At 26.0% G+C, this 25,230-nt stretch overlaps 1 protein-coding gene across 1 annotated transcript; it reads right to left on the bottom strand.

Annotated features, from left to right (window-relative positions):
- Window positions 1–1,194: 1,194 nt before the first annotated feature.
- LOC135929661 (zyg eleven-related protein 1-like) lies at window positions 1,195–24,772 on the bottom strand. The gene is made up of 9 exons (XM_065466347.1): window positions 23,120–24,772; window positions 9,050–9,158; window positions 4,286–4,426; window positions 3,892–4,109; window positions 3,128–3,332; window positions 2,959–3,064; window positions 2,214–2,677; window positions 1,987–2,149; window positions 1,195–1,867 (listed from the first exon to the last, which is right to left on the bottom strand). Exons 1-9 carry the CDS (start codon window positions 24,598–24,600, stop codon window positions 1,665–1,667), a joined length of 3,090 nt encoding a protein of 1,029 aa, XP_065322419.1. The 5' UTR covers window positions 24,601–24,772; the 3' UTR covers window positions 1,195–1,664.
- Between the last annotated feature and the right edge of the window lie 458 nt (window positions 24,773–25,230).

Below are 25,230 nucleotides of genomic sequence, written 5' to 3'. Positions count from 1 at the left end.
AGATGGCGTAATAGTTTATACATATTCTATTTTATTTTAATTGATTTTATATGACCTTGGTTATAAATTCTAATTTTTGATAATAAAGTCAATGAATTATTAAAATTATTTGCCACAAAGAAAGTAGGGTAGCATAAGCTAGAGGGTCAAACAGGGGCGGACTGGCCAGTAATCTTAGTTGAAAAAAATCCCCGATGACCTTTATAGTCGTAAAATAAAATCATTATTTTACTTGGTTGCAAAAATGAGGTCGATCCATCATTAGATCTAATTCATTAATTTCACTTGCCAACGAATCTTGATCAAGAGGCAAGATACTTAATCTATAAGAGTGAATTCATCAATAAGCTTCATATTTAAAGTGATTATTATTGTAATCCCAATCAAATCGTTAGATGGAGGAGAGGGGGAGCAAGAATCTCTGGCAAAGTTTATAAGAAATAATTTATTTCTAATTTTTAATGAGTTCCCCGTAAAAAAATGAAGTAACACCATTTATTTCCAAGATAAGAAGCTATCACCAAAACCTTCGTTAAACCTGATCATTTGCCTTTTTCATTATAACTATTATAAAGTAAACAGCCAATTTACAGTTCCTAGAATTAACAGGAACTTTAAATGCGGGCAGAAATTTTTAACCTATATACAAGATTTCTTCTAAATGGTAAAAGTAGGATAACGTCATACTTGTACTCTACTGCATTTACTTAATCTGAATAATTATTTTCTTTGCTTTTTTAAATGAATTTTTTAATATATTTTCACAGAATGATTCAGAATTTTGGGCAAAATTTTATCAATCTTCAAATAAAAAAAAACTATAACGAATTTAATTATAGGAAGTTTGTGAAATCCTGAAATAATGATTCTCCAAAAAAAAAAGTTCAAACTCTAACGTGACTTTTAAAGGTATTATCATTTTTTCTCAAATAATAACCGTATATTATTTAACAAAATACTCTCCGTAAAATAAGTATAATATTCAATGACAATAACTAATCAAGACCGAAGATTCATTTATTAAAAATAGTACATATATTGAGGTCCGCCATAGAAAGGCACCTAGACGAAGGCTGCAAGGTATTTAAACGAAATGCCTTTCAATGTCTATCACTGTCAATGGCAATGACTACTGACTCCATCGTCTGTATAATGTGGTGTAGTGCATTCTTTATTTCAGTAATAACGATAAAATAATCAAAAATAATTTTTATTGATACATTCTAATACAGGCCTAAAAGTTTGTAAAAATAAAAACTATATTTTTTTTTTACCAAGAGAAAGATAAATAAATAATAAAATTTATAAATATTCCAGGTATAATATATATTTTTTCCATTTAATAAAAAAAAAACAATTCATTCCTAGAGGATAAAAAAAAAGAAATTGAATATGCGCGTTTTTTTTTAAAACAAATATATATAAATAGCGGAATTGTTAGAAAGACAGATATAGCGAAATTATTATAGCGAATGTCGAGTCTTAATTATTATTTTTAGAAGTTCAACTATATTCTTACGAGTAAATTTGTTATAAAATAATATTCCTAAATAGCATGGAGATGTCCCGGTCCAAAATTGTTTGAAAAATGCAGGTCGCGATAATAACTTTATATATACATTTATTTTTTCGGGCAAAAAATTGATAAGTAATTTATAATATTTTCAATCCAAAATAATTTCGGTCAATTCGTTCAATACGGAATTTAACGTGGCGACAATATCAGGTGATAATGTTATCGATTCGACCTTATGACTAGAACCTTCATCGAAACTCGGTGATTGGTTGATACTTTCGAGTTTTCGTCGATAGCGACTCAAAAAAGTTTGCCCATTTTCGTTGTCTAAAAGAATTCTATATCTCTCGACTTGAATGATAAATATAAGTGTCATATATATATATATATATATATATATATACATAAAGATATAAAAATAATAAGGAATATGACGTAAAGAAATTCATATATGAAAAATAAATTTTTACCATTTTTGGAACAAACGTGTCTCAGGGCCCAGAGCGCCCATAAGTGGGCACCGTATTGAGCGACGATAGGACGTGATAAGATATGAAAAAATGGCCGGAATGAGCGGTAAGAAACCATTTCCGTATCGGGTTCAGACCAGGATAGCACGACTCTGCAGAGACCCTTATATTGAAAATGTAAGGAATTTCAAGTAGAGATCAAAAGAAATTGTATCAATTAATAATACCTCGTTGATAACGTTTTGATCCGGCCATCCATTACCGTCCTGGTAGTCCGCGTCCAGACTCGGTCCTTCTCCCAACCCATTCCCGTACTCCTCCATCCCATCGTCCTCCTGAGAGTTTCCTCCGCTCGCGGAACCCTTAAGAACTTCTGCGCCTTCGTCAAATAAACCCCGTTTCGATTCTTCTGGTTTAGAAGAGGATTTCATTAATTTCGCGGGCTTTTTCTTCGGTCTAGCGGTCACGATAGCGGTGAGCAAATGGGCGCATATGCCACAGCTGAAGTAACTGACTGCCACATGTTCCGAGCCCGTTAACTTAAGCAGGTGGTTAAAGAAATCGGGTTTGGAGAGGAACGAAATTTTAAGGGAAGCCACTTCGGCCACGTTGCTGAGAGAACCTAGGAATTTGGTGAGGATAGATGGGTCGTCGGCGAAGGACTGAAAGGCATCGTAATACACGCGAAGACCTAAAATAAAATATTTGGGAAATTAGATTAATTATCTCAAAATTTTGAAAGAAAAATATATTATTATTTTAAATTTGTGTATCGTATCATTCACAAACTTACGAACCACTATTTATCAAACTTATTTTGCAAATTCGAGGATATACTTCAGATATGAAACGATGCAAGACTCCGTTAAAATCTGATTTCCCATTTTTACTAAAAATAATTACTAAAATTGTCCGAAACTGATTTATTTTTGATTCTATCTTAATATATATTAAATATATAATTTTCTTAACCGTTTTCTTTGATAAAATTTTTACAAGTCTTTGGGCTTTCATCTGTGAGGTTCCAGATAGCGCTTAGGCAAAGTTTGAGTATCGAATCGTTTTGAAAATTCATTACCTAAATGAGATAATTTTTTTTTAAATGTTTTCCATTAAATTTTTTTTAATATTTAAAGCAAACCCGCTCCATGATAATTTCCAGGAGTCTTTTGATGTAACAGCTCTTCGAGCCCAGTTGGTTGACTTGCCTGACCGTCATCTTAGCGGCGATTAGCGAAGTTATGGCAGCGCACATTTGAATCATTCGGTTATCTTTGTATGCGCACAAACAGTCCAGTACTAGGCCAGTGCATTTCAGTTTGTCGAAGGTTACCTTGTTTATTACCCTTTTTTTTGTTGAAAATAAAATAGAATAGAATCTTCTCAAAGAAAGAAATAAAGATTTTTAAAAAAAGCTTGCTCTAATAATTTTCAATCTTTTATAAATTGAAAGAAAAAAAAATTTCGATTTAAAATAATTAATATTTGTAAATAGGAATTTTTTTTAAAGTTTTACTCTAACACGTATAAGATACAATAAAGGCTTCACTTTAAAAAATGACAATGTATTTATCATTACAATTAGATTGATTTATCAGGGTGGCAGGGATGGTTTGAGTTTAAAAATAAATATCCAATCTGAATTTTACTGATTTGTAATCAGTATTGTTGTTAGCCATAGATGCATACATGGTAACGATCAGGATGTGATCATATATAATGGTGAAAATACAGTCAAATCATTGGGAAGATGGGGGGAGTTGAGTGCGGAAATAGGCCTCATTAAACACTTTTGAACCCCCTTCCCCTGAATAAAATTTTTTAAAAACTGGCCTTAGGCACGCCAAAGTCAAATGTAAGAGGTAACAAAATTATGGATACAGGAGTTCGAAATATATTATATACCAATCATTGCAAAGCAAAAGGATAACGTTCTTCTGGATCTGCTGATTTCCGGCGAACGTTTGCATAGCCTTGAGAGACGTTTCGACTACCCTTTTGGCCAAGCTGAGCGATACGCATTTTTCTACGTTCGGCGATTTGATCAGGTTATAGAGGCAAGCCGTGCCTGCCAGATTGATGCCCAGGTGAACAGGATTGAGATTTAGGTGATCTATTATAATCTAAAAATTAAATTTAAAAAAAAATAAAATAATATAATAAAATAAAATATTATAAAATTCCTCATTTCTATTCTAATCAATTTCATTCTTTTTCTTACTTTATTACGTCTCTTTTATTCTTTCCGAATCTTTTCACAATATTTTTCCTTTTTTAAAAAATAAAAATCTATAAAAACCTGAACTAATTCTTGATCGACCTCTTTGCAATCTCTGGTGAAAGAAAAGAGTCTCTGAAGACCCTTCTGGATGTAACCAGGGCGGTCAGAATATATTTTGAGCGCGTTTAACAGCTGAATTTCGTTGCTTTCTCCAGCCACCTATTTTAATTTTCAACATTAAATAAATAAGAGACTAAAATCAAATCTTTTAAAAAATCTACTTGGGGGCAACTTGTGTTTTGATTCTTTTTACACAAAAATAACCATCTTTTTGGAGGGTTTATTGATTTCAGTACCGTTACAAAAAATAAATAAATAATATACTTAATTGATTTCAGTGCCGTTACAAAAAAAAAAGATAATAATATAATTACTCAATTATTGATGATGGTGGTGGTATAAAAATATGAAACAATAATCACCTATATTTTTTTTATTTTGATTTTTACCATATCGTAGCCTGGTAAAAACTTAATTTTTTTAAATAAAATTACAAAAAAAAAGTGGAGATAGAATAATCTAATTCTCGGGGACCGATTTTACTAATGTTGTTATTAACAATCTTAGTGCTAACATTATCCGGAATGTTTTAGCTCGCCCAGGCTATTAAACTACATTACCCGTGGAGTTATATCAAAAATCCCGTTTGATAACTCGTGAATTTGAGACAGACCAAAATATCAAATATAGAAACCTTTCATTTATTATATTATAATTTGATTGAAACCTTTTTCCCCCTCTTTTTAACCAAAACGTTTTCTACTATGATTGACATTTTTTCCTCTTTTTTTTTTATATTTAAGGATATTTATATTTTTTTTTAAAAAAAAGCAACTGAGAAAGTCGATGATTACAAATCAGCTATTTATACGCCATTTTGGTTTCCCGTATACTCTTTTTTTTTTACCATAATTTTTATATAAATTGTTTGTATGAGAAACACAAATGGCGTGCCACCAGCTGATTGGTATCGATTTGAATTTTAGGTTATATATGTGTCACTTTATGTCTAATGAGTAATTCGGCCGACCCCCTTCGATTTTTTTAAAATTTGGTAAGCAAAGAAAGATCAGTGTAATGAAATAGCCAAAATTTCGTAAACATTTATATTTTTTGGAGATATTAGGGTTCAAATTGACAATAATTAGATATTTCTTTCTGCCATTATCTCCCTTCATTCAATTAAGCATATCTCAAAATCTACATAATTGTAAATAACAAATTTAATATCAAAATTATGTACAAATTTTATACTTTTAAGATAAATAAATAAAAATGAAGCAAAGCAATATTTTTTGTTGTAATTTAAGGATCATGATTGGCCAGGATTTTTGTTTAATAAGATTTGAATTTTGAGAATAATGATTTTTATAGGAATTATTAATATTTTTAAAGTAATTATAAAATTTGATAAATAATTTTTAAGAACGAACTTCTCAAAAATAAATATATTAAAAGTCAGGCTTTCCTAGAGATTAGGATTAAAAGACTGTAATATGGATATAATTAAATGTGGCTTGGGTGAATTAATGGTATAAAAAATATATAAAGGATATGTATATGGTATAAAAGTTATATATATATTTACAATACGACCTTCAATTTTTATAAAAGATTTAGTAAACATTACTAAACTCTTCCTTCATATTTATAAAAAGAAATCGATCTAGGAGACGGCCAGCATTGTTCTCAAAATCAATAAAAAATGATTAATAAAGTGTATAAATATTTTCCCAAAAGAGGGCGTCTTTGCATAAAATTATATAATAATCAGTTTTTAATGGTTTTTCTTGAACTATTTGATATATTTATAAGGATTTATAATAAATTTCATATAAAATAGTTCTAGAAATATCATTAAAAATTTATTAATATATAATTAATTTATACAAAGAAGCCCCTTTTCGGGGAAATATTTATATACTTTTCTAATCATTTAATCGATTTTGAGAAAGAAGCTAGCGACATCCCAGCCTGAAGTTTTTTTTATAAATATGTAGGAAGAGTTTAGTAATGTTATCTAAATTTTTTACAAAAATTCAAGGTCGTATTATTTAAAAAAAAATTGTTTTAAATTAAATAAAATGGCCGGAAATTGCAAAAATCAGAAGATAAAATTTTCTAGATAATCTTTGTACCTAATTTTGGTATTAGGCCTATTTAAAAACGAATTCGAATCGAATAGTGCATTATTCATATTCGATTCGTTTAAACGAATCGAATAATTTACTATTTGAATTAGTACGAATAACAAAATCTCCTATTTGTATTCATTCGAATTATTCGAATTAATTTTTTTAATAAAATATACTCAAATATATTGACAAATTTTTTTATTACAAATTTGATTTTAAACAGAAAAAATTATAATAATATGTAATCAATAATTTGATAATAAATAATATATAATCAAGTTATAAACAAAATTAAAATATATATTATTAATTTAATTTATAATTTAAGCCAATTTTTAAGGAAAAGAGTTTTTCTTATATTTTCTTCCTTATATGACATGCGGTTTTTTGACAATAAATTAGTTCTAACTGAGAAAAGCCTTTCACAAACAGTTGATGTTCCTTGTATAGATAGATAATCCCTTGCCATTTTCGAGAGTATGGGGATCCGATATGCATTTGCCTTCCACCACATTAACGGGTCAGTATCACTCTTTGCTCTTGGTTTACTCAGATAAAAATCTATTTCACACAGTTGAATTTTGTTTAAAAACAATGTCTAGCCTGTTTTGTTGAATTTTATTCTTATTTGTTTGACAGTTATAATTATGAGTTTATAAAATAAAATCATATTTAAATGGGGGTAAATTTGATACCTGTATATCTATTGTAAATCTCTTTAAATTTGTCCATTAACTTGGATATATCAATATCATCAGATATTGATTTAAAATATTCTACTTTAAGCCTGGGATCTAATATTGTGGTTATTATTGCATCATCGGCAGTTAAATTATAATAGCCCAACAATTTATCACATGCTACTTTGAAACTATTGTTAAAGGATTTATGGAAACCAGGTTTTTCATTTTTTAGATGTTCAAGAATTAAAATATAATAAGGTATAACCAAATTATAAGTAGGATAATTCTCCCCACATACCATACTTGTAGTTTCAAAGGCAATAGTATAGCTTTAATTTTTATAAAATCCTCCCATTCTTCCTATATGTTATCAAAGTATTATATTATTACCTAATTATAAATTTTAGTTTACCTCTGATATTTGTTTTTCTTGAAGAATTTTAATGTTAGTTATTACTTCATTAACTATTGTTATAACAGGCTTTAACAATAAGCCCCTTTCAATCATTTGATAGGTGCTATTCCACCTTATTTCACAATCCAATTTTGGTTTTAAAAAATTTAGGGGAGGATGTAGGGAACTACATATATTTTTTAATAAATTTAATTTTTGAGGGGAATTACGAAACATTCTAATAATGTTTCTTAGTTTTAGAATTGAAGGGTCTAAAATTTTTAAAATTTCTTTGGATATTAAATTAATTACATGGGCAAAGCATCGGATGTGCCCTATTTTTATTAAGGGATTTTAAAGAAAATGTATCAATAAATGTTTTATTATTAGTTGCATTATCTAAAGTTATATAAAAAATTTTATTCTCTAAATTATAATTTTTAATTATTTTGACAAAGGCTTTAAATATATTTTCACCTGAATGTGTTTCATTTTTTGGACTGACATCCAAAATTATGTTATTTATTTTAAAATTATCATCAATAAAATTGGCTGTTAGCCCTAAAAAAGGAACCTGTGTTGGGCTAGTCCAAATGTCAGATGAAAAATTAATCTGACTTTTATTTTTAGATACTATTTCCTTTACCAATTGTTCTTTTTCTGTAAATGTATTATACATGTGCAATTTAAGAGTATTGGAGCATATTGATTTACAGAACAATCAAGATCACTTATAATATTCCTTTTAAAATTATAAATAATTTTAATAAATTATCCTTAAAATTAATTATTTTTGAAGAATTTGGTGTAGACTTTAAAAAAATGTCAATTTTATTATTTTTTTTACTAAGGTGTGAATGAAACCTATTATAATGATTAATAAGAGGAGATGTTGTTTTGCCTTTACATTTTATAATACTCTTGCAATGATTGCAAGCAGCCTTTTCAATATCTTAAAGGATTTGATATTGATCCCATATTATTGCTCTCTTTTGTGAGGAAATTTTCTCATCTTCAACATCAAGCATAATTTCATCAGAAGCATTCTCCTCTAACATAATTAGGCTGGCTAACAATAATTATTGTAGAAATGTAATATATTTTTATGTACCTCTGGTTTGTGTAATTTTTAATATAATTTATTATGAGATTCAAAAAATAAACTTTTCGTGAGATTCAAAAAATGTGGCAAATAAAAATTTAAATTTTTTCAAAAATTTTTAAATTTGTGCTAGAATTTTTATAAACACAAACACATCACCTGTCCGATTGGCAGGTCAACAAATAGAAATGATAAATGTTAGAACGAATTATTTTTGAATAGGCCTAAGTATTAAATTTGTTATTCAAATTATGTAGTTTATGAGATATGCTTAATTGAATGAAGGCAGATAATGGTAAAAATAAGTCATTTTGCCACTGTGAACTCTAATATCTCTAAAAATATAAATGTTAGGAAGCTAAAACTTTGGCTATTTCTTAGTTACAATTAATCTTTCTTTGCTTAGCAAGGGTCGACCGAATCGTGGTTGATTTATCATCGTCCCATATATCATTGGCTACGACATACCGTGATACGCGTTTGATCATCCAAAACTTCGCACAGCCTAGGGTCATAATTGACGTGTGAGAGCATTAGTCCCAAGAATTCCAAATCAGGATGCAATTCGATCAAGGTTCTATTGAGCCATAAAAAAAAATTACAAAAAAATGTATTTATCATTGGGACGCGGAATTAATTAGGGTTCGGAATCTCTCGACTTAATATCTAAGCGTCTCGATTCGAGCATATTTTTTCTAAGCTTAGAGATTTGGCTAATAGATGTGTGCTCCATCTAGAAGCAAAATCTTCAGGCTTGTGTAATATATTTTTTTATTCTTCTGAAGATAATAATAGAGTTCGTCGTTTTTATAAATCGGGCATAAATCGAGCCGTTTAACAGTACTAATTAGGCCTAAAAAACGAATCGAATAATTGTGCTATTCGTATTCGTACGAATAATAAAATCATTATTCGATTCGATTGGTCGAATATTCGATTCGATTCGAAAATTTTTCTAAAGCCTTATAAAAAAATAAATTATTTTTGGCAATAAAAAAATTATAAACAGATGTGGATGTTGAAATGACACTTTTAAGGACCCTCTAAACTAATTGTCATTAGCATATCAAAATTTAAAGAAAATGAACGAAATAAACCCCAAATGATTTCATATAACATTATCCAAACAAATTGGCCAAAAATATCCGATTTCTAGAATTAGAAATTGCTTATATAAAAAATATCTATATTATTTCTTCAATCTAATATTCAAATTTTCTAAAAAATGTACAATGATCTAATTTTATAAACATCAAAATATAATTATGCTAGATCCGAATTTGACAAGCATAAAATCTTTCTAAAGGTTTCTTCCTTCAAAGACATTCTATTCTTCATTATCATATTTGCCCCCTATTGAGAATAACCCCTCACATGAAGCCGAAGATCCATGAATGGACAATATATCAGTTGCTATTTTCGACAACACACGAAAACGATCCCCATGTAATCTCCACCATTCTAGGGGGCTCTTATTAGAAGTAATTCATAATTCAATAAGAAATGAGTGTTCATATACCCCCCCCCCCACATGAGAACATCCTGGCTATGCCATTGCAATTAAACTTCAGAATATTAGTAATTCTTTTAAATCAATCCTTTCTTATTTTGAGTATTTTATATTAATTTTGTAGTACATATATTAAAGATCATATGATTTAAAATTGAATATAAAATTATTTAAGATGTAATATCGTTTTATTAGAGGTTATTATGACAATGTAATTAATGAGGATAAAGATTTTATATAATGATAGTGATCATGATACACAATCTGAATTAGATGAAGAAGATTTGTTAGTTGAAACAGACAATGGATGTTATATTATTTTGGTAAATATGTGATCATTTATCATAGTATATTTGTCTTTAAAATTTTCTAAAAAAATAAGGAAAAGGATTTCCCTACAAAGAATAAGAACTAGTCAACAAAATGTAGTTATTCGGGCATGGCTAAAATACGCGTCCCCGGTCAAACAGGTTTAATTTATATAATATTAATAAAAAATCTTATTTAGCTTTATAAGATGAGTTAAAAAATGTTTTTTATGATTTAAAAAAAAATGATAACTTAGTAAAATTTTTCAAAAATTTTTTTTTTCATCAAAAAACTCCGCGTCCCCGGTCAAGATACATTTTTTTTAAAAAATAAAAGCAGATTCATATTTAGCTCATTAAATGGATATAGAAAATGTTTTTTATGATTTAAAAAAAAAATGATAACTTAGTAAAAAAATTTAAAAATTATTTTTTTAAATTAAAAACTACGCGTCTCTACGCGTCCGTGGTCAAGATACATTTTTTTTAAAAAAATAAAAGCAGATTCATATTAGCTCATTAAATGAATATAGAAAATGTTTTTTATGATTTAAAAAATAATGATAACTTAGTAAAAAAATTTAAAAATTATTTTTTTAAATTAAAAACTACGCGTCTCTACGCGTCCGTGGTCAAGATACATTTTTTTTAAAAAAATAAAAGCAGATTCATATACTCATTAAGGGTCATTCCATGTCAAATCAATCACTTTTCGGCCGACCCCTTTCGATTTTGATGAAAAATCGTAGGCTGGTTATATATGTTCCCATTAGATTAGAAACAAAATTTTAGCGGATTAGCAACTATATTAGCGGAGATATTCGGGGTTAAAGGTCTAAAAAACGTCTTTTTTTGCTTTTTACTGATGTTAAATAAGTAGTTTTTAATTTTAAACTAAATATGATCAAATATTGAATATAATATCAATAGCTAAGTTAATAATTTATGATTATGGCAAAAACATCAAAATTAATTTTTGATAAAATATGGGTCATCTTATGGTCAGTTGAAAACTTGAAATTAATATTTCGAAATGTATATGATCTCCGATTTTTAATTTTTTTAAGAAATATTATCCGTTTACTATTTTTTTAATAATTTCTTCAACAATTAGCATGGCTGAATATTTATTTTAAAATTTATTGCGATTTTTATACTTTAGAAAAAATAGATGGCGCTATATATAATAGTTTTAATATGTTAAAATTCATTTTTTTATTGATTAAAAATATTTTAATGTATATATATCATACTAAATCGATTACAATGTCCATTATATATATTTATTTGTAATTCAGATCATAAATTTTTAAAATCTTCACAAATTTAGCCTAATTAAGATAGTTTATAAATTAATTAAATCTTACTTCATCTAAAGGAACACAAAGCCTGGCTAGCTTGTGAGATTTCTTCAGAAGATAATATATATGTTCGACCGGTGGGAGTAGAAGGATTGACCAGTGAAAGAATATGAGATTTAGGTAACACTAAAATATCATTCAGGGGAAATTTAAATGAGGCTGAAGGTCCACAAGGGTGTAAAAATCGGATTTTTACTTCTTCATTTGTATCATATTTATCGATTATATATCCTAACCACCATTTATCATCATATACACATGTTACATATCCATTAATATTTTTAAATATAATTTTTTCATTTAAAAACGAAACTTGTTTTATATTATATTTTTTAGAATTTGAATATATTTTGGTTTTTAGTCTATTTTGATCAATGGGAATAACCCCGTGAATTTTTAAGGTCCCATGTATGGGCGGCGCAGAATTAAATCTTTTGCGAAGGGCTAATTCCCCTTCGATATATTCTTGATTGGATATATATTCAAATTGAATTCCATTAATATTTTCTTTAGCATAATTATATAATTCTAATGGGGTTAGGATTTGATTTTTATTTGGTTTTTGAAGACTAGCTCTGGCAACTAATCTTTTGACAGTTCCCCCGATACCGTCACATGCATTTTTGCCGTGAGCAGTGGCAAAGAAATGCCATTCGGCAGGAATATTAAAATCGTATTTATGAAGACATATGTTCAGAAAATTTTTGCGATTCTTGTATTGAGACGCGGCTCCATCTGAAAAATATATTATTTTTTCTGGTTTAGAATTAAATTTGGCTGTTAAGAAATTAATAAATTTTTTTTGGTAAAGGTGGACTGCACTGGTATTATGGTTTAATGATTCGGATATAATAACAAAATTTATATTTTTTAAATCTTCTCCAGATTTATAATATGCTACAAATGGATGTATAGTGGCCTGCACGTTGTTCCAATGAAATCCCTGAACTTCATCTTATTAAATGAAGGAATAATTTTCAGAATAATCTAGAATTGTTAAAAATTCCCCATCTTTTAAATTTTCTTTGGAATTCTTCAAAAATAAACTTTGTTGTTTAGCTATAAACGAGTGACGCAGTAAAATTTGAACTTTTTCTAATAAATAATCGATGAAATCATCAACGGACTTTATAATAGTTTCAAGATTTGTTCTATCCACCGTGATCCATTGTTTAAGTGACATATTCTATACGATTTCTCTGAAACAATTGGTATAATTGTCCCTTAAGAGATTCTATACCAGGGCATTGATCACAATTTGTTAAATAACATTTTGGCTGAGATGGATTACAAATAATTTGCGCCAATAGATAGTTGTAAGAATTTATACAGTAATCTTCTCCTGCTGTAATTTCAGCTATTACATTTGTCATTAATTTCACATTCTGATGAATAGCGCAGACACAAACAGTGTGTGTGCCACTAGCTCCAACTAAATACAGTTTTTTGGTCTAAGTTCGGCAAATTTAGAGAATCCTATTGATATATTTGGGTATTCTTCCTTAAACATCTTGAATATTTCTTTAAGATTATTTAATATAAGTCTTTTTTGAACTGGTTCTTTCTCGCCTTTAACAGATACACAATCTTTTATTCCTGGCATGAGTCGGCTTATTTCATCAGAACTATAAAAATCCTTGACGAGTTTAAATGTTTTTTCGTTTAGTGTCTTTCCTGCCTTATGTTTTGGAAATGAAAGAATTCCACTTTCTTTTACCATCATTTTAGATTTTCTTGCCATGTATGATGTTACGTTGAATTCCTTTTGAATTTTATTTACACTCCATCTTTGAGGCAAAATTGTAAGAATTTGAGATTGTTGATTTTTTGATAATTTATCAAAGTTATCCTTTAATATAATAAGAATTTCCTCTTTCATTGGACTATCAATCTCGGAATCAGATATTTCTAAAACCTTAATCTTTATTGCTTTTTCAATCTTTTGAATTTTATTTTTAGGATATTTTTTCTCCATTAAACGTTTTCTTTTAATTGGTGATTCTCCAATATTGTGTAATGTTTCATTAATCGATTCAAAGGCATCCTGATTATGGGTTATTGGGGATATAAATTCTTCGGGAATGTGTGGACCAATTTTACTTAACTGGTATCGGCACGAATTACATATTTTTTGTTGAAGATATAAATGATTATTTATATTAAGCATCCATGGAAGAACTGATCTTAAATTTTTTTTAAAATTTTTATGATTCACTTTATTCAGTGGATTGCAACATTTTATCTTATCTTTTAACGGTTTCATTTAAAAAAATTTATTTATTTTTAAACGACAAGTAAAAATATTTATATGTAAAAGATATGAATCGGTGTTTGTGAAAAAATATTAAAGAAATCAATTTGTATTTTTAGCAACTGTGATTTATCGATTAAATTCGCTAATTAATTTTGCTAATCAGTTTATTTTTAATAATTTTAAGAAAAGATAAAAACAGCTGACTTACTTTTATTAATTTTTTCAGTGTTAAACATATGCTCAAAATTCAAAGACTTTGATCAAAAATTTTATAGAGAATGCTCAAATTTATTTGATACCCAAAATTTTATAACTAGTTTTTTAAAAATCTTTGAAATTTTCTGGTTAATGACAATTTTATAACATTCTTGGTCTTGATGGGTATGACTTAATCTGGAGGGGGGGGGGGTGGGGGGTAGTTGGGTAATTATATGATTTTCGATTTTTCCCTTAATAATTTTCCTGCACTCCTTTAATACTGCTTTTTTGTTCGCATGTTAGTCGGATTTTTTAATTATTTTTAATTTACATTGAAATATTAAAAAAATTATTAAAATTTTTTATCCTGCGAATATCTCAGGGGAATAAGGTTTACAAAGTTATATAATCGAATTTTATGATATATTATACATTAAAATATTTTTAATCAATAAAAAAATAAATTTTAACATATTAAAACTATTATATATAGCGCCATCTATTTTTTTTTAAAGTATAAAAATCGCAATATTTTTTAAAATAAATATCCAGCCATGCTAATTGTTGAAGAAATTATTAAAAAAATAGTAAACGGATAATATTTCTTAAAAAAATTAAAAATCGGAGATCATATACATTTCGAAATATTAATTTCAAGTTTTCAACTGACCATAAGATGACCAATATTTTATAAAAGATTAATTTTGATGTTTTCGCCATAATCATAAATTATTAACTTAGCTATTGATATTAGATTCAATATTTGATCATATTTAGTTTTAAATTAAAAACTAATTATTTGACATCAGTAAAAAGCAAAAAAAGACGTTTTTTGGACCTTTAACCCCGATTATCTCGGCTAATATAGTTGCTAATGCGCTAAAATTTTGTTTATAATCTAATGGGAACATATATAACCAGTCTACAACTTTTTATCGAAATTGAAAGGGGTCGGCCGAAAATTTTGATTTTTTTGTTCATTTGACATGGAATAACCCTTAAATGAATATAGAAAATGTTTTTTATGATTTAAAAAATAATGATAACTTAGTAAAAAAATTTAAAAATTATTTTTTTTAAATTAAAAACTACGCGTCTCTACGCGTCCGTGGTCAAGATACATTTTTTTTAAAAAAAATAAAAGCAGATTCATATTTAGCTCATTAAATGGATACAGAAGATGTTTTTTTTTGATTTAAAAAAAAAAGTGGTAACTTAGTAAAATTTTTAAAATACTAATTTTTTACTTAAAAAAACTACGCGTCCCCGGTCAAGATACATTTTTTTTAAAAAAATAAAAACAGATTCATATTTAGCTCATTAAATGAATATAGAAAATGTTTTTTATGATTTAAAAAAAAAATGATAACTTAGTAAAAAAATTTAAAAATTATTTTTTTAAATTAAAAACTACGCGTCTCTACGCGTCCGTGGTCAAGATACATTTTTTTTAAAAAAATAAAAGCAGATTCATATACTCATTAAATGAATATAGAAAATGTTTTTTATGATTTAAAAAATAATGATAACTTAGTAAAAAAATTTAAAAATTATTTTTTTTAAATTAAAAACTACGCGTCTCTACGCGTCCGTGGTCAAGATACATTTTTTTTAAAAAAAATAAAAGCAGATTCATATTTAGCTCATTAAATGGATACAGAAAATGTTTTTTTTTTGATTTAAAAAAAAAAGTGGTAACTTAGTAAAATTTTTAAAATACTAATTTTTTACTTAAAAAAACTACGCGTCCCCGGTCAAGATACATTTTTTTTAAAAAAATAAAAACAGATTCATATTTAGCTCATTAAATGAATATAGAAAATGTTTTTTATGATTTAAAAAAAAATGATAACTTAGTAAAAAAATTTAAAAATTATTTTTTTAAATTAAAAACTACGCGTCTCTACGCGTCCGTGGTCAAGATACATTTTTTTTAAAAAAATAAAAGCAGATTCATATACTCATTAAATGAATATAGAAAATGTTTTTTATGATTTAAAAAATAATGATAACTTAGTAAAAAAATTTAAAAATTATTTTTTTTAAATTAAAAACTACGCGTCTCTACGCGTCCGTGGTCAAGATACATTTTTTTTAAAAAAAATAAAAGCAGATTCATATTTAGCTCATTAAATGAATATAGAAAATGTTTTTTATGATTTAAAAAAAAATGATAACTTAGTAAAAAAATTTAAAAATTATTTTTTTAAATTAAAAACTACGCGTCTCTACGCGTCCGTGGTCAAGATACATTTTTTTTAAAAAAATAAAAGCAGATTCATATACTCATTAAATGAATATAGAAAATGTTTTTTATGATTTAAAAAAAAATGATAACTTAGTAAAAAAATTTAAAAATTATTTTTTTAAATTAAAAACTACGCGTCTCTACGCGTCCGTGGTCAAGATACATTTTTTTTAAAAAAATAAAAGCAGATTCATATACTCATTAAATGAATATAGAAAATGTTTTTTATGATTTAAAAAATAATGATAACTTAGTAAAAAAATTTAAAAATTATTTTTTTTAAATTAAAAACTACGCGTCTCTACGCGTCCGTGGTCAAGATACATTTTTTTAAAAAAAATAAAAGCAGATTCATATTTAGCTCATTAAATGGATACAGAAAATGTTTTTTTTTTGATTTAAAAAAAAAAAGTGGTAACTTAGTAAAATTTTTAAAATACTAATTTTTTACTTAAAAAAACTACGCGTCCCCGGTCAAGATACATTTTTTTTAAAAAAATAAAAACAGATTCATATTTAGCTCATTAAATGAATATAGAAAATGTTTTTTATGATTTAAAAAAAAATGATAACTTAGTAAAAAAATTTAAAAATTATTTTTTTAAATTAAAAACTACGCTTCCCTATGCGTCCGTGGTCAAGATACATTTTTTTAAAAAAATAAAAGCAGATTCATATACTCATTAAATGAATATAGAAAATGTTTTTTATGATTTAAAAAAAAAATGATAACTTAGTAAAAAAATTTAAAAATTATTTTTTTAAATTAAAAACTACGCGTCTCTACGCGTCCGTGGTCAAGATACATTTTTTTTAAAAAAATAAAAGCAGATTCATATACTCATTAAATGAATATAGAAAATGTTTTTTATGATTTAAAAAATAATGATAACTTAGTAAAAAAATTTAAAAATTATTTTTTTTAAATTAAAAACTACGCGTCTCTACGCGTCCGTGGTCAAGATACATTTTTTTTAAAAAAAATAAAAGCAGATTCATATTTAGCTCATTAAATGGATACAGAAGATGTTTTTTTTTGATTTAAAAAAAAAAGTGGTAACTTAGTAAAATTTTTAAAATACTAATTTTTTACTTAAAAAAACTACGCGTCCCCGGTCAAGATACATTTTTTTTAAAAAAATAAAAACAGATTCATATTTAGCTCATTAAATGAATATAGAAAATGTTTTTTATGATTTAAAAAAAAAATGATAACTTAGTAAAAAAATTTAAAAATTATTTTTTTAAATTAAAAACTACGCGTCTCTACGCGTCCGTGGTCAAGATACATTTTTTTTAAAAAAATAAAAGCAGATTCATATACTCATTAAATGAATATAGAAAATGTTTTTTATGATTTAAAAAATAATGATAACTTAGTAAAAAAATTTAAAAATTATTTTTTTTAAATTAAAAACTACGCGTCTCTACGCGTCCGTGGTCAAGATACATTTTTTTTAAAAAAAATAAAAGCAGATTCATATTTAGCTCATTAAATGGATACAGAAAATGTTTTTTTTTTGATTTAAAAAAAAAAAGTGGTAACTTAGTAAAATTTTTAAAATACTAATTTTTTACTTAAAAAAACTACGCGTCCCCGGTCAAGATACATTTTTTTTAAAAAAATAAAAACAGATTCATATTTAGCTCATTAAATGAATATAGAAAATGTTTTTTATGATTTAAAAAAAAATGATAACTTAGTAAAAAAATTTAAAAATTATTTTTTTAAATTAAAAACTACGCGTCTCTACGCGTCCGTGGTCAAGATACATTTTTTTTAAAAAAATAAAAGCAGATTCATATACTCATTAAATGAATATAGAAAATGTTTTTTATGATTTAAAAAATAATGATAACTTAGTAAAAAAATTTAAAAATTATTTTTTTTAAATTAAAAACTACGCGTCTCTACGCGTCCGTGGTCAAGATACATTTTTTTTAAAAAAAATAAAAGCAGATTCATATTTAGCTCATTAAATGAATATAGAAAATGTTTTTTATGATTTAAAAAAAAATGATAACTTAGTAAAAAAATTTAAAAATTATTTTTTTAAATTAAAAACTACGCGTCTCTACGCGTCCGTGGTCAAGATACATTTTTTTTAAAAAAATAAAAGCAGATTCATATACTCATTAAATGAATATAGAAAATGTTTTTTATGATTTAAAAAAAAAATGATAACTTAGTAAAAAAATTTAAAAATTATTTTTTTAAATTAAAAACTACGCGTCTCTACGCGTCCGTGGTCAAGATACATTTTTTTTAAAAAAATAAAAGCAGATTCATATACTCATTAAATGAATATAGAAAATGTTTTTTATGATTTAAAAAATAATGATAACTTAGTAAAAAAATTTAAAAATTATTTTTTTTAAATTAAAAACTACGCGTCTCTACGCGTCCGTGGTCAAGATACATTTTTTTAAAAAAAAATAAAAGCAGATTCATATTTAGCTCATTAAATGGATACAGAAAATGTTTTTTTTTTGATTTAAAAAAAAAAGTGGTAACTTAGTAAAATTTTTAAAATACTAATTTTTTACTTAAAAAAACTACGCGTCCCCGGTCAAGATACATTTTTTTTAAAAAAATAAAAACAGATTCATATTTAGCTCATTAAATGAATATAGAAAATGTTTTTTATGATTTAAAAAAAAATGATAACTTAGTAAAAAAATTTAAAAATTATTTTTTTAAATTAAAAACTACGCTTCCCTATGCGTCCGTGGTCAAGATACATTTTTTTAAAAAAATAAAAGCAGATTCATATACTCATTAAATGAATATAGAAAATGTTTTTTATGATTTAAAAAAAAATGATAACTTAGTAAAAAAATTTAAAAATTATTTTTTTAAATTAAAAACTACGCGTCTCTACGCGTCCGTGGTCAAGATACATTTTTTTTAAAAAAATAAAAGCAGATTCATATACTCATTAAATGAATATAGAAAATGTTTTTTATGATTTAAAAAATAATGATAACTTAGTAAAAAAATTTAAAAATTATTTTTTTTAAATTAAAAACTACGCTTCTCTACGCGTCCGTGGTCAAGATACATTTTTTTTAAAAAAAATAAAAGCAGATTCATATTTAGCTCATTAAATGGATACAGAAAATGTTTTTTTTTGATTTAAAAAAAAAAGTGGTAACTTAGTAAAATTTTTAAAATACTAATTTTTTACTTAAAAAAACTACGCGTCCCCGGTCAAGATACATTTTTTTTAAAAAATAAAAACAGATTCATATTTAGCTCATTAAATGAATATAGAAAATGTTTTTTATGATTTAAAAAAAAATGATAACTTAGTAAAAAAATTTAAAAATTATTTTTTTAAATTAAAAACTACGCTTCCCTATGCGTCCGTGGTCAAGATACATTTTTTTAAAAAAATAAAAGCAGATTCATATACTCATTAAATGAATATAGAAAATGTTTTTTATGATTTAAAAAAAAAATGATAACTTAGTAAAAAATTTAAAAATTATTTTTTTAAATTAAAAACTACGCGTCTCTACGCGTCCGTGGTCAAGATACATTTTTTTTAAAAAAAATAAAAGCAGATTCATATTTAGCTCATTAAATGGATACAGAAAATGTTTTTTTTTTATTTAAAAAAAAAGTGGTAACTTAGTAAAATTTTTAAAATACTAATTTTTTACTTAAAAAAACTACGCGTCCCCGGTCAAGATACATTTTTTTTTAAAAAATAAAAACAGATTCATATTTAGCTCATTAAATGAATATAGAAAATGTTTTTTATGATTTAAAAAAAAAATGATAACTTAGTAAAAAAATTTAAAAATTATTTTTTTAAATTAAAAACTACGCGTCCCTACGCGTCCGTGGTCAAGATACATTATTTTAAAAAAATAAAAGCAGATTCATATACTCATTAAATGAATATAGAAAATGTTTTTTATGATTTAAAAAAAAAATGATAACTTAGTAAAAAAATTTAAAAATTATTTTTTTAAATTAAAAACTACGCGTCTCTACGCGTCCGTGGTCAAGATACATTTTTTTTAAAAAAATAAAAGCAGATTCATATTTAGCTCATTAAATGGATACAGAAAATGTTTTTTTTTGATTTAAAAAAAAAAGTGGTAACTTAGTAAAATTTTTAAAATACTAATTTTTTACTTAAAAAAACTACGCGTCCCCGGTCAAGATACATTTTTTTTAAAAAAATAAAAACAGATTCATATTTAGCTCATTAAATGAATATAGAAAATGTTTTTTATGATTTAAAAAAAAAATGATAACTTAGTAAAAAAAATTAAAAATTATTTTTTTAAATTAAAAACTACGCGTCTCTACGCGTCCGTGGTCAAGATACATTTTTTTTTAAAAAATAAAAGCAGATTCATATTTAGCTCATTAAATGGATACAGAAAATGTTTTTTTTTGATTTAAAAAAAAAGTGGTAACTTAGTAAAATTTTTAAAATACTAATTTTTTACTTAAAAAAACTACGCATCCCCGGTCAAGATACATTTTTTTTAAAAAAATAAAAGCAGATTCATATACTCATTAAATGAATATAGAAAATGTTTTTTATTATTTAAAAAAAAATGATAACTTAAGTAAAAAAAATTAAAAATTATTTTTTTAAATTAAAAACTACGCGTCCCTACGCGTCCGTGAGTCAAGATAGATTATTTTTATAAAAATGAATATAGAATCGTGTATAGTTTTTCAAGGAGATTCCGAAAATGGTATTTATAATTTTTTTTTAAAAAAAAATTATACTAAAAAAATTCTCCTTGAAAAACTATACAAGATTCTATATTCATTTTTATAAAAATAATCTATCTTGACCGGGGACGCTTAGTTTAGTCAAAAAATGAAAAAAAAGGTTTTCAAAATTTTACTAAGTTACCACTTTTTTTTTAAATCAAAAAAAAAACATTTTCTGTATCCATTTAATGAGCTAAATATGAATCTGCTTTTATTTTTTTAAAAAAATATATCTTGACCGGGGATGCGTAGTTTTTTTAAGTAAAAAATTAGTATTTTAAAATTTTTACTAAGTTACCACTTTTTTTTTAAATAAAAAAAAACATTTTCTGTATCTATTTTAATGAGCTAAATATGAATCTGCTTTTATTTTTTAAAAAAAATATATCTTGACCGGGGATGCGTAGTTTTTTTAAGTAAAAAATTAGTATTTTCAAAATTTTACTAAGTTACCACTTTTTTTTTAAATCAAAAAAAAACATTTTCTGTATCCATTTAATGAGCTAAATATGAGTCTGCTTTTATATTTTTTTAAAAAAATATATCTTGACCAGGGGATGCGATGCTTTTATTTTTAAAAATGTATCTTGACCGGAGACGCGTAGTTTTTTGATGTAAAAAAAATTTTTTTTTTAATTTTACTAAGTTATCATTTTTTTTTAAATCATAAAAAACATTTTTTAACTCATCTTATAAAGCTAAATAAGATTTTTTATGAATATTATATAAATTAAACCCGTTTGACCGGGGACGCGTAGGGATGCGTAATTTTCGGGGACGCGTATTTTAGTCATACCCAGTTATTCATCTGCCAGGAGTTTGAGAATATGGGAAAGAGGCAGACACTTCGGAAAAATGTTTTGACTTGTTCATAACACCAAAAATGATTGAAGAGAAACCATCAAAATGAACAATTATATTAATGGTTTACTTTGTTGGAGCGTTTCCCTTTCCGTTAAACTTATCAGAAAATATAACTTGTGATTTGATTTATGAATATATAAAAAAATGGTAAATAAAATTGGGTACGAAATGATAACCACTAGGAAAATTTAATTACTTTTTTTTTTATTATTTACTTACGATTTACGAATATTTACGAAAAAAATAATAAAATATTTACGAAAAATTACGAATATTTATAAATAAATAATTTCAAATAATACGAATAATACAAATAATTCGAATCGAATAATAAAAAGTTTACTATTCGACGAATAGTTTTCCTCATTATTCATATTCGATTCGAAATTTCGAATCGAATTGTGCTATTCGTATTCGAATCGAATATGCATTCGTATTCGTAAAATACAATCGAATCAAACCGAATAACAAATAATTCGTTTTAGGCTTAGTACTAAGGTCCTCTCCAGAATGTAAGAGTATTTTACCATAGACCTTTAAACTACTACATATTTTGAAATATGTCTCTGGTCAAACAAGATTTTTCTAATTCAATAATAGACCCATTCCACATCCCAATATATGTAGTATCGTTAAAAAGGCTCGATTTGAGGAAATTTTTTAAAATGGCGAACCCAATATCATGGTCAGAAAAAAATATTGACTAAACCTCGAGATTTCGCTTATAAATGTTTAAACATTTGTACCACATATGAGCAAGATATTCGCGTGCGTAAAATTTTTCGGAATATTGAGTGAGCCGTTTTTAAAAATCGGCTCAACTTGAGCCGTTTAACAACGCTACTAATAAACCAATAACATTATTCAATGTAAAGTGGATATGCTTTAAAAAGTGTATAAATTATAAACATTATTTTAACAAGAAAAAATTATTTATCAGAAAAAAAATATGGGTAAGCGCCTGACTTAAATTCTAATGCAATAATATATTAATCCTCAATCAAATATACCCAGATAATTATGAAATATTTTTCTTTTGAATGAAACTCACAATAGTGACAAAGGAGAGAGGCCAGCAACGCCAGAGAGATCCACCCTGCTCAAATTGGGTAGATTGCGAGAACTCAGTATAAGGTGGACGGGTGTGCGAACTAGTTGGGATTGACTATCCAACCCGTAATGCTTTCCAGCTGGCTCGGATATATCAAGGCTACGTAGGTTGTTAAGCTTGTTGAGTATATCGGGGGAGGTCTCTTGGCAAGAGACTCTCATGCCATGAAGCACAAGATGCTCCAGCGTAGATTTGCAAGGATTGGTGGTTAATGAAGAAAGATCTTCTAGGCCAATGCAGAGGGAAAGGTCTAAGGTGGACAAATGATCAAGTTTTCGCAGAATTAGAGATAGAAGTTTGTGAGTCAGAAGAGCGCATTTAGACAAGTTTAAATGGGTTAAGTAGGGCATGATAGAGGTGGAGGTTAAGTTATTTGCAAGAAGAGAAGGGGAAACCTTTCGAGCATTTTCAGAAAACTTGCCCTGCATGTTTCGATCTTTAGGTGAAAGACCATTGGAAGAAGATGGCTGATTTTTGTCAAGGTTGATAAAATTTTCATCAGGACAATCTTCCATATTTCGGGGGATATTTTGAGTATTTATAGAATTGTTACCATTTTGTTGATTATTTTCAAAATAAAAATAGAAATCAATTTCTGAGTCAACTTCCATACAAGGATTTTCTGGGCAGGTATTGTACCTGTAAGAATTCAAGATTGAGCTTGCAGATGAAAAGTTATTTGAGGAAAGATCCAAGTGGGTAAGTTTATAGTAACACATCTTCATCAAACTATCCAAATATTTTTGATCTTCTTGGTTGATATTAGGACATGTTTTATTGGATTTAATAAGAGACATGTATGTTTTAATTGATTCTTTTCTTTGAATGTTTAAATTGTTACCAGATTCATTATTATTGAATATTAAACTATTGCTGAATAAATTTTTTTCACCTATGTGGGAATCAAGTATATCTTTAGATGTAGCACCATCTAGATCATCATATGTAAAATTATCTGTATTTGAATTACAAAATGGTTCATAATTATTAATTAATATTGATAATAAAGCTTCTGGTTGTTGAAAGAAAAAGAATGATATCAACACCTCAAATGATATTTGTGTCAAATCAGACAGTTTCAAATATTTTAGATTTCCAATCAGATGTCTTTCTAAATGAATTATAGAGACCATTGTTATCTTTGATGCTCCTGAATTTTTGTCAATAGTAAGTTGGGTCAGAGGAAATATTACTGGTGATGCAAAGAGTGATAAAATTTTGTCTGATATTTTATTATTTTTGCATAATAAGTCTAATAGTCTATTGGCTATTTTAGGGGTAAAATTATAATCCTCCACAAGTATTTTGGTCCAAAAATTCCCAGATGCATTGATATTGTCAAAGTCATTTGCTATATAATTTATAGTTAGTTCAAATAAACTTGAAACTATGTCAGCTGATATATGTGAGGTATATACCATCTTAATATGATAAAGGAGGAATATAATTTGGATAAATATTGACTATGAGCAATGAGGTATCACATGTTAGGAGGTTAATTGATTTACGTTATACTTATAACACCTATGCCATAATTATATAGGGTTTATCAACAAAGTTTGTGGTTGATACATTTAAAATTACTATTTGAATGATAATATTATATATTATGTTGAAAATCATCCTTTTAAATATGTTAGATAAATTTAATAATATCTAAATCATTAAAAAATAATATTACAAATTTAATAAAATTACTGATTTGGCTTTTTCTTAATATGAATAAGGGCCTTAACACCGAAATATTTTAGCAAAATTTAAGAAACGTCTAATATTTTGTTTTCTTTGCAGTTATTTTCTTATTTGAATAAATTAATCTAATAGGCAAGGCCACTTATAAGAATGTCTATGAGGGCTGAAATTTATCTTAAAAATATGTTCAAAACTTGAAATAAAACTTTAATTGATTGTAAAAATAACAAAAGAAATGATTCCTAGAAAATCTCATTTTTTATTTTCCTCAATATTTATTTAATATAAATGATTAAATACTATTTAATATATTTTTATTTAGAAATATAATAAATGTTAATATTTTTTAAGGTAAAATG

This window comes from Gordionus sp. m RMFG-2023, chromosome 5, assembly GCF_954871325.1.
Source record: "Gordionus sp. m RMFG-2023 chromosome 5, tfGorSpeb1-WG-v2, whole genome shotgun sequence".
In the NCBI taxonomy this organism is placed as follows: Eukaryota; Metazoa; Nematomorpha; class Gordioida; order Chordodea; family Parachordodidae; genus Gordionus; species Gordionus sp. m RMFG-2023.
This window is presented reverse-complemented; position numbering and strand designations above follow the sequence as displayed.

What these genes read in the sequence shown, in the direction of transcription:
- LOC135929661 (XM_065466347.1), bottom strand. Translation starts at nt 24,600, where the DNA reads ATGGTATATACCTCACATATATCAGCTGACATAGTTTCAAGTTTATTT. An exon ending in AAATTTTATCAAAGAAAACG is followed by an intron (nt 2,678 to 2,958) that starts GTTAAGAAAATT and finishes ATTTTATTTTAG; the next exon opens with GTCTTCGCGTGTATTACGAT. An exon ending in ACACGTTTGTTCCAAAAATG is followed by an intron (nt 1,868 to 1,986) that starts GTAAAAATTTAT and finishes TTATCATTCAAG; the next exon opens with TCGAGAGATATAGAATTCTT.